Below are 15,307 nucleotides of genomic sequence, written 5' to 3'. Positions count from 1 at the left end.
AACATTTAGGAATGACGTCATCAGTTAAAGCCATACGCCCAATTTTAAAGCTGCACTAATTAATATCTTTTATAGTAACAGTGGATCAAATTACTACAGTATGTGTAATGTGGGGCCGCTTGTAGTGGCGAACCTTCAAAGACTTACCACCCAATTTCAATCAGCTCAAAGGATGCTTTCAGTCTATTTTGGACCCAAGTCCACTCTCATCAACCTTGTTTCCAGCTCTAGCAGGCAGCTGGAAACAAGCAAAAGAAAAAAGAAAACCTGACAAACCACTGTATGCTACCTGCCCAGCACCAAAGGGCAGATGGACAAAGTTAATGACGTATCAGGTGAACATGAAGGAGTATTTAGCTGCAAATAAAAAACAGATATTTTTCTAAGGAGTTGGTGTAGACTAAAAACTGAACTAGAAGGACCAGGTGGCCAAAAACAGGATTCCAAATCAATGCCATCGTAATTTTGCTCCAAAGCTTCTGACTACCCCAACAGTAAATGACCCAACTTTGCATTCAGTCTATGGTCTGAATCAATGGCTTTGGTCTAAATATCTGGAACAATCAATCATTATGGTTGACCCTGCCCCTCAAGGTTGCTTGACCAGTGTTAGTGACATCTTGAAATAAATAAATGAAAGAACCCCTTGGCACAAGTTCCACACAGGGGGCCACATTTTGACACATTTATCTTACGGCATACTTATCTGATCTAGTCTACGCTTTTTATCTGCCTTAAAGTTGTATATTAAAAAGTAATTCTTGTTTATGTGGGACTAATGAAATTACAAGTGCAAGTACAAATTGTTGTGCTGTATAACATGTTTGGGTGCTTATGATCAGTAAATTATCAGTTTAGTGTTATGGTGGTTTCATCTGTAGCTTCATCCACTGTTGGCTCCCAGAGTCTCATTATTATGTAGCCTAAAGCACACTTGATACACCACGGACCACTCTGCATCCAGCCAACTGGGCACTCAACTGTTTCAGACAGCTGCTCCACATTTAAGCGATGAGAGTTAACAAAAAACTATAAAGATGTCTGTAATTCCCCAGTGCTGCATATTCTCAACATATTTTGGGACAAGATGAACTTTTCTCTCCCGCCCTCTTTTAATTTTACTTGTATGGCTTTTCTGCACATGCTGATCGAAAGTTCATAGTGAACGGCACTCTTGGGGATGAAAGATCAGCTTCTTGCTATATTTAATGACTCAGGAGAGCTTTTTGAACTATCTACCATGTATGAAATGTGGTAGGTGCCGTCTGAAAGAACAAATCAGTTTTGACTCATGAGTGCTGTAGGTTTTGTCCCACACAGGCAGTGCAGGAAAAGTAAAGAAAGGACAGGCTCAAAATAAATCACTGCTGCAGGGCTACATATATCAAACTCTATAGTTCATTTAAAATGTGTTTTGTCCACTATATCTATGTTATAAATGTGCATTTGGACTTTGACAGTAAGGCACAGTTTGAGAAATGTAATACATTGCTCTCTACTCAGACAAGTGGCAGTTGTTGAACTATGCCATACTGTAATGGAATTTTTTAGGTGAAGAACTCAGGGCAAAAGAAAAGGCATTAAGGTTTCCTTGTTTTGTGTTTCCTAGAAAGTCAGGTCAGCCTTTTTTGAAAGCTGAATGTCATAGCTGAGATGATGTAGTTTCTGAATTTGCTAGTCTACTTTTTGCTGTAATCCTCTGCCATCTGCCAGAAAGCTCCAAATCTATCACACCTCACGGTGTAGACTATCAAAGGTTAATCAAACCACTGTCTTGTTGCAGGTAAATTCTTACACTTTGACATATTTTGTTCTCTTTTATTGAAATGTCAGTAAAAAATAATTAACGTCTCTTCTGTGCATGACATTGTTTGGCGATATTAATTTTTCTTTTAAAAGAACGTGGCCCCACTTCATTTTCTGAGGCATCAGTGCTTGAAGGGAGTCACTGCGCTGCAATCTTGTGACCAGGGATAGTTGCAGATAAGAAGTTGCAGGAGAGTTTCAGTAACCTCTGTTTCACATCTGTGAGGAAATGTTGATATTAATTGTTAATGTGTTTGGTGGAAGACTAGAAAAGTAGATATCCACTTAAAAATACTGATTTGCTGTCTTGTACCAGAGGATGTCAATGGAAATCTGAATGAATAATTCATATGGTTAGTGAATTTACTGAGAATACATGTATTTGTTCATTATGCACTCAGTCAGTATTGCCCATTTGCTATGTAATAAATAAGACAATCTCAATTTAAAACTGGAGATGGGGATGCGGTTCTACATGAAGCTTTATAATTATTTAGTTTATTAAAATTCAGTGTTTGTATACTTGTAACTAAAACATGGGGGATCAATTAAGCCTTGTGGATCTTTCTTATGTCCTGTAAACCTGCAGGCTGCGGGGATGCATTTAATAGAACTGCATTTTGCTGTTGGTGTGTGTTGGGATTGATTGGCACACTTCCCTGTAGGATGTCATCCATTTTCATAATAGCCAAACAAATCACTATTACAGAAAAATGACCATGCACTTGCCAACTTCAGGAAACAATAGCTTTCAATATGATGCATTACTTGTGTTAAATTTGTCCCATAAACTGAGCTTGATATTGTGTGTAAAGCCAAACATACCTGAACAAAATAATCAGACAACAATAAAGATTTCTTTTTTATTAGCTTTTTGGTCCAAGCTCATCATTTACTCAGAATGGTCAAAATAAGGCAGCATATGCAGCATATTAACATACAGTTAAGGCATTAACCACAGTTTTAATGCAGCAGATATTCTCCATAACCTCTAAAACAGACAAACAAGGCAATTAATTTTGGATTAATACTTGAGGAAGTACATTTAAACCTTTTAGGCAAACAAGTCGTCCTGAGAAAAATGGTCAGTTTCTTGTCAGTTGTTTTACTACCTATTAAAGCAAATGCATACACTGATTTCATTTTGGCTTTTTAAAAGACAGCTGGTTATGAAAACTACATCTGAGGTATCCATTCCTCAAAAAAACAGCTCAGACGTTGTGATAGTCCAGTGCCTGATCTCTTTCATCTTGCTCATAATTTCTGAGGTTATTATGAGTTGAATATTAGAGGCTGCCAGTCTTCTCCAACCTCTGCACAGTGCACTAACACTAAATGGAGTCACTGTAATTATAGCTTTCATGCATGGAAAGGTTCATTTTCTGAGGTAACTTGAAGGGCTCACAGAGAAAAAAAATTCAACTTTGTGACTGATAAGAGAAAGATGGAAAATATCTTCCTGTTTCAGCCCAAAACAGCTCTGTCACAAAACCAGAGTATAAGTGTTGGTATTAATGGTATTATCACAGCTATTAACAGTAGAGGGAGCTTCAGTTATGCAAATCAGAATTGTGTTTGTGACAAGATGAACTTTTCACACCCCCTCTTTTAATGCTGCTTGTCATGGAACATTGGCTGTTGACTCGTTTCCAACACAATGAAATGTCCCTTGTAACCTCTGGAAACCAGCTTCCTGGCTCTCTGTCTCAGCCTGCAAATAGAAATGTGTCCCAACTCCTACACTCATACCACCACAATAAACATTGTATCTCCTCAGATAAATAACAATCAACGATGGAAAGGCAACTCTCACAACACCCAGAATGAATTTACGGAGAATGCAAGGCTCCTTTTTTTATTTTAAACTAAAGGCAATAGCCTTAAAGCTTATTTTAGTGTAAAAATTGAAGCAAACCGTTGAGGAGTTCACAGCAACTCACCCCATTTAATTTCAATGGAGCGGCTCCAGACAGTGCATCTTGATAACATCACAGACAGCAATCTTGGCTCTGTGGCCTGTGAGATAAGATTTTAAGATAAGATATCATGAAACAATATTGATCCTCTTGGGGAAAGAGTTATATAAAATTCAGGGGGAAATAAGTGGATACTTTTTATGTGGGAAATAAACTCAAAACTGGAAAACAACAAATAAAAAAAGCTGAAACAACACCATTAAATTGTGGCATGGGTGAAAAATAATAATGGGACATCTTACATTATGGATTAACAGATATAACAGCTGTAACTTAAAGACTTTACATGGATACTAGTTACAGTACCAAATTAGTGTTAAATTAGGAGTAAATTTGTAACATCTTAAACTGAGTCAATTTTAAAAACACGCTGTCATACTACATGGTAGATTTAGTGCCTTTTATTGCTGTTATGTTCATAACAAGTCTTATGTCATCTGCAATTACCCAGTGGGACCATGCCAATATGTCACCTCATAGAAATGTATGTAATTTCCATGGATACAGATATACAGTCTGTTAAGTATTATGTAGGTTAACTCAAAAGGCTTAGCGCAAAACAATGCAGAGGGCTATGTTCCCTCCCTCTCTCTCTCTCTGTGGCCTGTGTGTGTGTGAGCTCCCACATGCTTGTTGCAGTTTTTGCTTAATGAAATATCACTCTAATATTTCTAACATCTCCAAAAGGGACTTTTTTTACCATTTCATATAAAATGACACATTTATACAATGCATTAACAATTCCAGAGCCTAAATTAATTGAATACCATAAAACTTCAATTAAAAGCATAGTCCCAATTAGACGCCTGTCCCTTTTACTGGCCTGGTGTGGCTCCAAGTTTTGACAAATCAACGCAGGTCTCAATTAGAAGGCTGGTCTGGTTTTTATAGAAGTTCTTGATGTATAAAAACCTCTTGAAGCCCACTGGGTCCCCTGCTTGAGCTGGTTCTAAGCTGCGTACACCCTGCATAACAATATAAAGGTTTAAACGTTTGTCAATATGGACATGATACACATCATTGGATCGGTTAGATTCTCCACAATTCAATTGTTTAGTTTATTTATAGAAACAATGAGCACAAAATTTTTATGGACACTAGATGGAGGACACTACTTCAAAGATGTGTTGGATTAGCATTATGAGAGCATATAAACAACACGCAGACATCTAGTTCACTCTACATGGACAGTAAGCTAACCTTTATAATATTAAAAAATTACATGTTAGCAAAATATGTATATGGGATCTGTGATTTTGCACAAATCAAAGTTTTGTATAGCCTACTTCTTTATGTCCAATGTACACTTTAAAATGGACAAAATGGTGGACAAACAAGCCAAAATTCGTCAACTACAAATATAACTTTTTAAAAGTATTTAGTTGTTTTTCGCTTTGATTTCTGAAAAGTTAGCAATAACTAAACACTGAACTATCCTACTACAATTTGATGATGCTGAGGCTGGTGACTGACAGCCAAAAAAGAGGCAAGACAGCGTGTAGGCTACTACTGAAATACTGAACCTTTAAGAAAATAAAAGCCCAGGCTATTAACTGAAGTTTTACAGTATTGTCTGTGACATTGTTATATTATCAGTCTCAAAATCTTTTCCAGGGTTTTCCTATGGGATTGACCTGCGTCACTACCAAATGCTCAGATTGTTAATTTCCTTATGGGGAATAAATAGGGGGTGGTTATCCAGTCGATATCTTTAATTGATCCTGGGTTGTATCGACACCTACCGGTTTTATTGCTCCATCACGAGCCACTGGGAACGGGTTGCCCGGGAAACGGCCGCATGGCAACAGGATCAGAGCCTGGGGGTTGTCTGCTTCTAGGTCTGCTCCCATTTTACATCGCGTTTCCTCACTAGATGGTGTGCAAGCCACTGGAGAGTAACACTTCCCCGTACAGTGGGCTCTACATCCAGCAAAACAAACCTGGGAAACTATACAGCGGATCATTTCTTTACGGGGCTCCGAGGAGGAGAAGTGTGGAAATAACGCGTCGTTCGCGTCAAGGTTTTCTTTTTTTAAAAAGCCAACCCCACGCTTCTTTTATTAATTTTTTATTTGCAACAAGAATACTTGGGAAAAGCGGCAACAAAATACAGCTGTGATGGACATAATGATTGTGGTGCAGGATGCTTGTGTCTCTGGTCAGTGGCTTACTGCGATTATTCTCAGCCTGTGCTGCTTTCTGCCGTCCTGTTTGCCCGCTGGACAAACTGTGGACTATTCCTCGGTTGAAAGTGTGGTCAGCAGACAAGGCGACACAGCTCTACTGAGGTAAAACAAGCTAACGCAACTTCACTTTCTCCCGCTCTCACTCACTCAGAGCTAAAGCCTCAAACCGCACACACTCTTAACACCAGTTCTTCGTTTTGAAGATGTCTGTGAACTACTTTTATAGACCGGGTTATCGCCCAGATAAACACACAACAGGCCGTTTTCCCTCCATGCCCTCCTTGTTTTCGCCTGACCGGGGGGCGGTCAGAGCAGCTACACAGGACGCTGCTCTTCAGCTCGGCTGGTTACTAAAGTTTGCCAAGATACTTTCCCCTTGTGTGCATCATTTAACAGAGAAGATGGGTTATTTTGTGGTGCGTTTGATTGTACAGCTGCTCGTAGGTGAGACAGATATCGCCCGAATCACCAACATTAGCATTACCCCACTGCCTATCGCTTACGTTATTTGATGACATTGTGCTCGTTCATTCATTCAGTTTCAAACGCTGCGAGTGCTAAAAGGTGCAAAATGGAGCCTAGCGTGCTTTTATCGTGAGTGCTAACATTACTCTGTCAGTTTTTGCTGAATGTGCAATGTGATGTCGCAGTTTGAAAACGAGGCTTTAGAGTGTGTTTGTGGTCGCTGTTGATCAGAGTCGAGTTATGGCAATGACGCTCACTCCATCCTCCCTCCATCACGTACGCTACGATGCCAGCTGCGCAGGTAGCTGGCCAGTAAGGACTGAATTAACAGGCACGGGCGTGGTTTGGACCAGTGCTTTAAGGAGTTTTTGTCAAAATATTCTTAATTTCAGCAAAAACATTTTCAAAATAGTAACACAATGATAGTACTTTTCAAAAGATCATTTAATTCACAAGTTGCAATATACCACTCTTGCAGCTTTGTTTTGGCTGTAATTACAAAAATGCCTTTGTGGTCTGTTCAAAATTCAAAACTCTTTGGTTGACACAAAACACAGAAATAAAAGATGCAAAATCTTTGGAGGACTGTGATAATATCTTGTTCTACCAATATCAAATATCCGCTTTGATGCTTTGAGGAAATGCTGAGGGGGCAGGCCTGCCCCATTTCAATATGAATTCTGTAGATGTTAACTCTGAGAGATGCTTCGTGTGGATCCGCATACAGAGCAGCTGACTGACTGAGTTCCACTCAGGTGGGCTTTTAGTCATTATTGTCTCATACGTGATTGGGACATGTTTCTGAGGCATCAGGTCATCATCACTGCCTGTGTGGAGATGAATGTCTTACTATGTGGATGGTTAAAATGTGTGATGATGCACATCCCAGAGTTACCTTGGCAAAAGCTAAGTACTGATTGTTTTTAGTGTGTTGCCTACTTACGCCTCTGTCTCTTTAGACAGGGCGTCTAATTCCCTGGTGTCAATCTGGTTTGGCTGTGATCAGTGGCAGAAGCTTTGCCTCAATCCTAATGGTTTATTGGACCAGAGATTATCCCTATGCTATGAATCAGCTCAATAAACAAGTTGCCTCCCACCCCCTGGACAAGGCAACACTCTCAACAAGCGGGTCATCGCCTCAGTAAATGCCATCTAGAAATCTAGGAAATGGATAAGGGAAAACATTTTCAAGATGCTTTCATTGCCAGGTCCTTACTGTTAATTAATGGGTTATTCAACACTGGCTGTAACCATTCTTTGGCTTCTCTCCAATCATGTGAATGCCACCACTGTGAAGTTCTCGATTTGCTGTGCCTCGCACCTGTTGACCTAATAGAGATTGTAAACCTCTTAAACTGCTCTACTTGCCTGTCTTCACTGCATCTCATTGCAAAACTTTGTTGTGAAGCGATGACAAAGGCCTGCTTTGTCTTGGCACAGTCATTTTCTCAAACCACAAGGAACCATGGCTCTGTCTGTCCAGCCCCCCCCCCCCCCACAATTTTAAGTGGTCTTGAGAGCCGGGCATCAAATCATGAACTATTTCTTATAAGAACTCAGTGCAGAAAACAGTGCTTGCTTGTTGAGTTTCTCTATTGTTAAGGCCCCTGACTATTAGAGAGCAATTTTGCTGTGCCCCAAAGCTGATTGCTGGCTAAAAAATGTGAGTGTTCTCAAATACTGACAAACCCAGAAGCACGCAATTAGTCACTGGCCCTGGATTATGGAGTAGCTCCCGAGAGGTGCGTCTGCTGTCACATGTTCATTCCCCCCACCTTTTCAATTCTTAGCGCTGCATTACTGCTGCCCTGATTCACATTGGACAGTGGGTCCACATCAATTAAATGATTTGAGCCTCTTCAAGATGAGGAACGCTCCACATGTGTATCATCACCCTTTCAATCTTTTGATTACCTAAATGCCATTTTCAGCCTCTAACAAAAGGCCCTTGTATTTGGAATGAGTCGTGCTGCTGCTTCTACATGAGTGCATTCAAGTTATGCACATATGCTGCATTTTGTAATATACTGGGAGCTTCCATAGGGAACATGCTGTTTAGAGGAGCTGCTCATCCCTTTCTTCCCCATCCTTTTACATGTCATTTGGATTCACTTGAATAAAGCTTGACTCTTCCCAGTAAATCACTCATATGGCTATGAATTGTAGGGGGACAGCTAGATGAAAGAACAGTTTCTTGTGCTGTCAGGAAACACAGAATATCAGTGGCAGCCTCTTCCACACGGATAAGCAGCTGTAATCAACAGCAAAGAGCGAGTGTCTGTAAATTTAGTCTACTACGAGTACAGAAAAAGTAGACTGAAATCTTAAGCATAGGCTGCTACCATACATTTACAATTTGCAGTACTGTTCTTAAAGTATGTCTGTGGTTCTATCTTGGTGATCTGTGCTTTGCCCATCAGCTATATTTCTATTTTCCCACTGAAAATATTCGGTATGACTGAGGTATGACTTGGGGTATGAGTGCTAGGCAAAAGATACACTGATTGTGCTTTAAAAGCTACATTTTAAGTTCTACGAAGGCAGCCAATAGGAACGAGGCAAATAAACGGGAGCGAGGGTGTACAGACCAAAAGCAAGACAATGATCCTTGCTTATTTTTGTTATTTTGTTTGACACTTGGCCCTCAGCCACAAAATAAGACCTGCACCACAGGCCTTAGTCTCCGTAATGGTGCAAAATTGACCTGTCACTAGTTTGAAAGTCTGGAATTTGTATAAATCTAAAATCATTGCCTCATGTCAACCAACCAGTTGATGAAAATATTTTCTGGCTGTACATGATTGTACTGGGGCTGTGTTTTCTAGCCTTATCCGGGACAAAAACGATGCCATGTATCATTTTCCTCAACTGTGTCATTATTATGGCTCTGAAAGGTCTTGACATTTACTATAAGCACTTGTGCCAGAGACAACATCTAGTTTAAATGGCTTGGTGTCCCCACCTCAGCGCAGATGCCATCAACATAAGATGGAAAAGAGGAACATTAAATGACTGTTCAAACTCCACAGGACACAATTTAAAGGAGGAATTGTTGACTGTCTCCTTAACACAGACCCTAACCATGACTGAGAAGCACCCTCCTCACTTTCTGCATTTCATCACTTTTTTTAATTAGGCCACAGCCAGTTCTGGTAAAAAAAAGTATAAGCAAGGCTACTTTATCTCCAACAGCTTGGTTGGAGATATAGCACATATAGTGTGCTCTGAACACATCACTTAGCTGCCAAATATCTGCAGTTTCATGCACTCATTTGGGGAAAAAAACTGGTTTACCTCATATGACACATCTGTGGCCACACCTGAGTCTGTCACTGTTGATTAAACGCCCAAATCCTCTCTCCTGTTTGCTGCACCACATGTTTAATGCGATGTGTGTTGCTCTCTTTCACAGTCCTTATGCTCATCATGGTCTCAAGGACCTCAAGGACTAAGCGTAAAGCAAGTCATTTGACCTCATTTATTGACAAGTGAATAGACACTATCATGACGCAAAACAATAGGTGTGGGGGAAGGGCTGCCATTGGGGAGGGGCTTCCAGATGGAGCCATCCAGGCATAGAAATTACTAACAGTCAGAAACTCATACTGTATTATGTCCAAAAATCTGACCTTTCCTTTTAAACAGTAGAAGGCAGACATATTGCTAGCGCGAGAGTCTGTCTCAAGGGAACCTTGCTATACTAAAGTATTCATCAGATTCATTACTCTGGCATCCATTTGTAATAGATGTGCTTTAGTACAAATGAAAATCAGCAAAAAGGTGACATGCTAGAGCAGTGGCTAAGAAGGCTTTCATCGCAGCTGCCTCTTTCAAGACCTCCAGTTAACCTCCGCCACTCCTCATTCAGCTTGTTCCTAAAAGCAGCCTAATCTCCTTTAGATGAAAATTTATAAAGTTGCAAAGCAATCTATAAAAATAAGTACTACCCAGAACGACCGTGTAGCCAGTTTTAATATCAAGACTTTTGGTAATAAACATTCCTCTGAAAATGATACTTATTCATCACCCAGTGTGGAGGAATTATCTCAAATATGTGTACCTTTTAGTATTTTTTTTATAAAGTCAGTGTAGAAGTACACTGTTCATGAGATAAATTGCTATGTAGATGTACAATTTAGCCCAGGTTAGCCGTTCAGATGCGTGTGTTGAAGTGCACTCATCTCTTTTTAAAGAGATATACAGAAAATCCAAAATAGTGCTGGAAGGTAAGGCGATTCACGTTTTACATAGATAGTTACATGTCATGATGTATGGCCTCATGTCGTGGGGTAACATATATTAACAGCCACATTTGCACACTGTAAACCGTTTTGAAATTGGATTACGTTTATAGTCATTATTTGTCATGCAAGTCAATCCATTGTACTTTCTAAAAATTAAGCATTTCTATTTCTAATATATTTCAATTAGCACTAAAGTGATTGAGTGCCTCGGTAAATTAAAGCCTAAATGGAAATGCTTTCTCAAGGTAAATCCTTCGAGGGAAATAGATGCTATGCTAGGTTTTAAAGCATCTTTCTAATACTCTTATAATCACTACAATTATAGGGGATAGGGAAAATGATTTGGGATGGAAAATGGAGCTTTTACCCGTTCCCCAGCTGTAAGCATCCACATAATTGCAATAATTCTACAGGAAAATCTCTGAGCAGTGTTTCTGTGTTGTTAGAAAGCTATAAGCCTCAAAATTAAACTTGACAGAGTGACTGGAGAGGCAATCACAGGTTATCTTTTGGGCAATTTTAAAGTTACTTGAAACTGAATTTTTCAGAAGAACATGTCCACTCTGTTGGGAGACTTTCACATCAGGTTTGGCTTGGAAAGTTTACACTTTAGATTGCATAGGGATGTGATTTGTCCACTTGCTACAAGTGTCTTCATTACATGAGTGTGAGTACTTTCAATCAAGTGTTTTTACAGACTGCTTAAGCAGATAGTCGACATGCATATTGATTTTCAATAGGCTGTATCAGAACTAACAGTTTCTGTTCATGTTTTTGTGGATATATATAGTCTTTTTGTGTAGAAGATTAAGCTATTCTCTCTGACAGCAATTTCAGAGTAAATGTCTTTTTACCAGCTCTTTTGTGGAACAGTGTACAGCCTTTTCTGCTCCAAATCATATGCCAACACTTCCAGTCTTTCATCACAGAGAGCTGAAACGATTCCTCAGAGCCCCTTCAATTAAAGTCCTTAATCAATCAGTTAGCATCTCTTGTGTTTCATGATAATTAGTTGTGCAATTCTGACAACATTGCCTAATCTCGTCTGTGCCTCCTCAGTTGAGCCTAGTTATATACCAGCACGTCTTGGTATGCCCCCCATGTCAGCAGGTTATAGACAAAACCCGCTGACATCACAGTTTGAAGCCTGAATGATGGTGAAGCTTTGAAACAAAGAGTGCAGACGTAGGGGTGGTACACTTTGCTTGGTATGCTGAGCATGGAAAACACCTCAACCTTTAGTAAGCTTCTGGGAATCGGGACATTTCCTGCTCAGAAATCTCTGCAGTAGGCATAATCATATATATCCCTGAATTCAGCTCTGTTCAGTCCAGTCTGTCATGCAATGCCATGTTTGATTGATCAAAATCTCCATATATCTCACCAAGGCAATCTGTTTTGGAATGATTTAAGCCCCCGTCCAATGAGTGTTGAGTTGCAGAAGTGAGACTGAATTATCACCATGGGAGATATTCCCTTAGGATAGAGTGGTTGATGTCATTATCTTCAATGCAAGATCTTTATGTGTGAGCATGGTTTGAGGCTGGAGGGACTACAGGTAAGCATTAGTTTGATCCCGTGGGAATAATATATCAGAAGTGTTGACATATGGTTACCTTAGCGATGGCCTTCAGTGAATTAAAACAATCCAGAGGGATTTCAGCTCTTGTAGAGGGTATTTTCTTGTCCTTTAATGAAATTCAACATTAGTCTTGTGTCTTGGGGTTTTATTTGTTCTGAACCATGATTTAAGAGTTAGGAACAGTAAAGCTGGCTTGCCTGCTTTCCACTACACGGTGGATATGATATGTGTGACCTCACATCCCCTTCAGACTAAAACTTTTGTAGCTGTTAATGCTTTCACAATCCAACTAATATATGAAATGTAGTAAAGTTGTATTCTTAAAGACAAGAAGAATTTCCTAATATTTTCTGTCTCCCATTGTTCCTCTGATTTGACAAATATCAGTGTGTCTTATGTGTCTCACATTTTTCTCTACTCAGATTTCCTAAGACTTATAATTATGTCAGTGTTTTCAACAGACAATCATGAAAATTCCTCAAATTAAGAAAGATATTGACTGTAATCTCTATTTTAGCACTTCAGTTAGCTCACTCATATGTTCACGATGGCTGGTCTCTCACAATTGATTAGAAACTCCAGCAGCTAAAGGAGGTACGTATTGTCATAATTCATTTGGCTCCATGTTGGCATGGCTAAAGAATTTTAATTGGAGTTGCTCTGAGCAGGTTCTGGGTTTTGTTTTCTCTCTCTCTCTCTCTCTCTCTCTCTCTCTCTCTGTCATCTGCATAATGAGTGTGTGGATTTCAGACTGCTGTAAATGTTTGTTGGAGCCAAGTAATTGGAGAGTCTGCATTGGTAATTATTAGTAAATGGAGAAAGAAGCAGTGGAGAAAATCAATATCACTGAGAATAGTGCTACCTTTTGTTTCTAGTGGGGTCAGGAGTTAAGGTAAGAGGAGTGTCGTGCTGCACGGAGATGAATAAAAGCCTTATTTGTGAAACTGATACATTAATATTGTTCAGACTTTATGTACAGTAAGTCTCGCCCCTATGTGGTGTTGCAGTACTGATGAAATACTGAAACATTTTGTACTAAAAATCTTTTCATTTCATTTTGTGGTTGATGAAAGTCAGCTTTGACAAATTGAACCCCTATTGCATACTTACAGCTTAATTGTATATTCATGACATTGTATTAACTTTTTGGTATTTTGCACAGATGGCACAAGTGGTTTGTTACTGCACAGTGATCCAATTAAACGGAACAAAATCTGGTGTTTCTCAAGTGTAATTTAAAACAGTCCCCTCAGTACTTGACTTATATGGGAAACACAGAACACTATGTCAGTCAGAGTTTGGTGTTGTGTTGAATTGAAGGTGCCCCGACCTCCATTGTTTAATAGTATGTTTAGTGATGTGATAATAAATAAATAATACTGAAATTTTGGCCATGACAGACCACAAAGCTCCTGAAAAAAGAGGGAACCACAAGGGAAAACTGACATTAATAGGCTTCAAGCTTTGTCCCAGCCACAGCATGGCAGGGAGATTGACTCAATCTGTGCTAATGTTAAACAGCGAATTCATCAACTGATTTGTGAGACTGCCACTCATTAGGATTCTAATTTTAGACTTGGGGGGTTGAGAGGGTGCTTTTCGGTTCATAATGGGACTTTTATTTCTCCACTCTTTTCTGTCTCTAACCCCCTTCTTTCCCTGTTTCACCTTATCTCTACCTATCTTTCTCTCTGCAACTATCTGGTCCTTAATTGCATCTAAAGGTAAGCAGCCATGGCAAATGTAGTCGGGATCAGTTACTACCTAGTAATGGATGAGCTGTCTGCTATTCTGTCTAACACTCCAGAGTTCGCTCTGTGTCTTCAGTATTTGGTCTGCTCATTTACAGCATGTTAGCATAGCCACGTTCTGTTCTGTATGAAATTCAGCAGGCGACTCAGTGGGCTTAATCAAAGGAATCACAATAAATCAGGGGCTGGAAAATAACAAGAATAAACTGCAGCCTAGGGCCCTATCAGTGATCAAATTATCAATTATCCTGTTTGAGGCAGAGGCTTGAGGCTTTTAGACAGCCTGATCACATATTACAATTACAATAGAGATGTACAAATAAAAACACCAGCTTTACAACTTGGCACAACAAATTTATGAATCATTTCATTTAAGCCCCCTTTCCACTGCGTAGTACCAGCTCGACTCAGCTCGACTCGCCTTTGTTTGGTTTTCCATTGCGGAAAAGTTGTACCTGTACCTGCTTCCAGGTACTTTTTTTTTGTATCACCTCCATCGAGGTTCCAAGCGAGCTGAAGCGATACTAAAATGTGACGTGAAAACACAGCAGACGGCTGATTGGTCAGAGAGAATTGTCACTATTCACTGTTATCATCATTGCGCACGCCAGACAGAGCCCAGCAACAGAAAGTTTTATATTTTACAGTTTTCGTATGTAATTTCATCATTAAATCCACTTCTGAGAAGTTTTGAGGTGATAAATCAACTGTGTAGATTTCGAATATTGACAGTTTTACGAGAAGTGATGGCAGAACAAAAATGTGCTTGAATGTTTTTGGAGATGAGGCAGGGGAAGCCTGTGCCAACCCGCGGGAGGAGCTCCCGAGGCAGGTGTTATGCCGAGTTTTGCCTGCCTGAGAATTGCATCCACCTCCAAATACTGCTTTTAATCCATCCACCTCTTTTCTCAGCATTAATGACCATTATCACCCGCGAGGTGCATGCAATTCTCGGCTGGCAGGCAGAATTCGGCACAACACCGGCCATCTGCCTGCTCACAGAGCCCTCTGCTCCCACCGTCACACAGACCGCTGCAGCAACAACGGCAGAGAAAAAGCAGCACAGCTGTAAGGTTTTCATACCGCTTATCTGTCTTTACATTCTGAGTAAGGTCGAAACGTTTTAACTTAAGTAAAGAGAAAGCTGTGTGGATTGCTGGTGTGAGTGTTGCATTGAACATTACATCACGGCAGTTGTGTGTGGCGTCGCTATGACGACCAGCTACATTGTGGAGTACTATCTCTGGGTACTATCTGCAATGGAAAACGGAGCACGGCCAAACCGAGTCGAGTAGAG

At 40.0% G+C, this 15,307-nt stretch overlaps 1 protein-coding gene and 1 long non-coding RNA gene across 2 annotated transcripts in view; one reads left to right on the top strand and one right to left on the bottom strand.

Moving 5' to 3' along the window:
* Positions 1–3,394: 3,394 nt before the first annotated feature.
* LOC123970610 lies at positions 3,395–3,813 on the bottom strand. The gene is made up of 2 exons (XR_006825023.1): positions 3,747–3,813; positions 3,395–3,517 (listed from the first exon to the last, which is right to left on the bottom strand). It is a non-coding gene; the product is annotated as an uncharacterized LOC123970610 (long non-coding RNA).
* Positions 3,814–5,593: 1,780 nt separating this feature from the next.
* The window catches only part of negr1 (neuronal growth regulator 1), a 192,603-nt gene continuing 182,889 nt past the window's right edge, over positions 5,594–15,307 (top strand). Inside the window, exon 1 of the mRNA XM_046048950.1 lies at positions 5,594–6,070. Coding sequence (XP_045904906.1) covers positions 5,901–6,070 — 170 coding nt within the window. The 5' untranslated portion in view covers positions 5,594–5,900. The remainder of the gene's footprint in view (positions 6,071–15,307) is intronic.

The sequence above is a fragment of the Micropterus dolomieu genome, linkage group LG05 (genome assembly GCF_021292245.1).
Source record: "Micropterus dolomieu isolate WLL.071019.BEF.003 ecotype Adirondacks linkage group LG05, ASM2129224v1, whole genome shotgun sequence".
Classification (NCBI taxonomy): domain Eukaryota; kingdom Metazoa; phylum Chordata; class Actinopteri; order Centrarchiformes; family Centrarchidae; genus Micropterus; species Micropterus dolomieu.
Note: the sequence above shows the minus strand (reverse complement) of the source record. Positions and strands in the feature narration are given on the sequence as shown.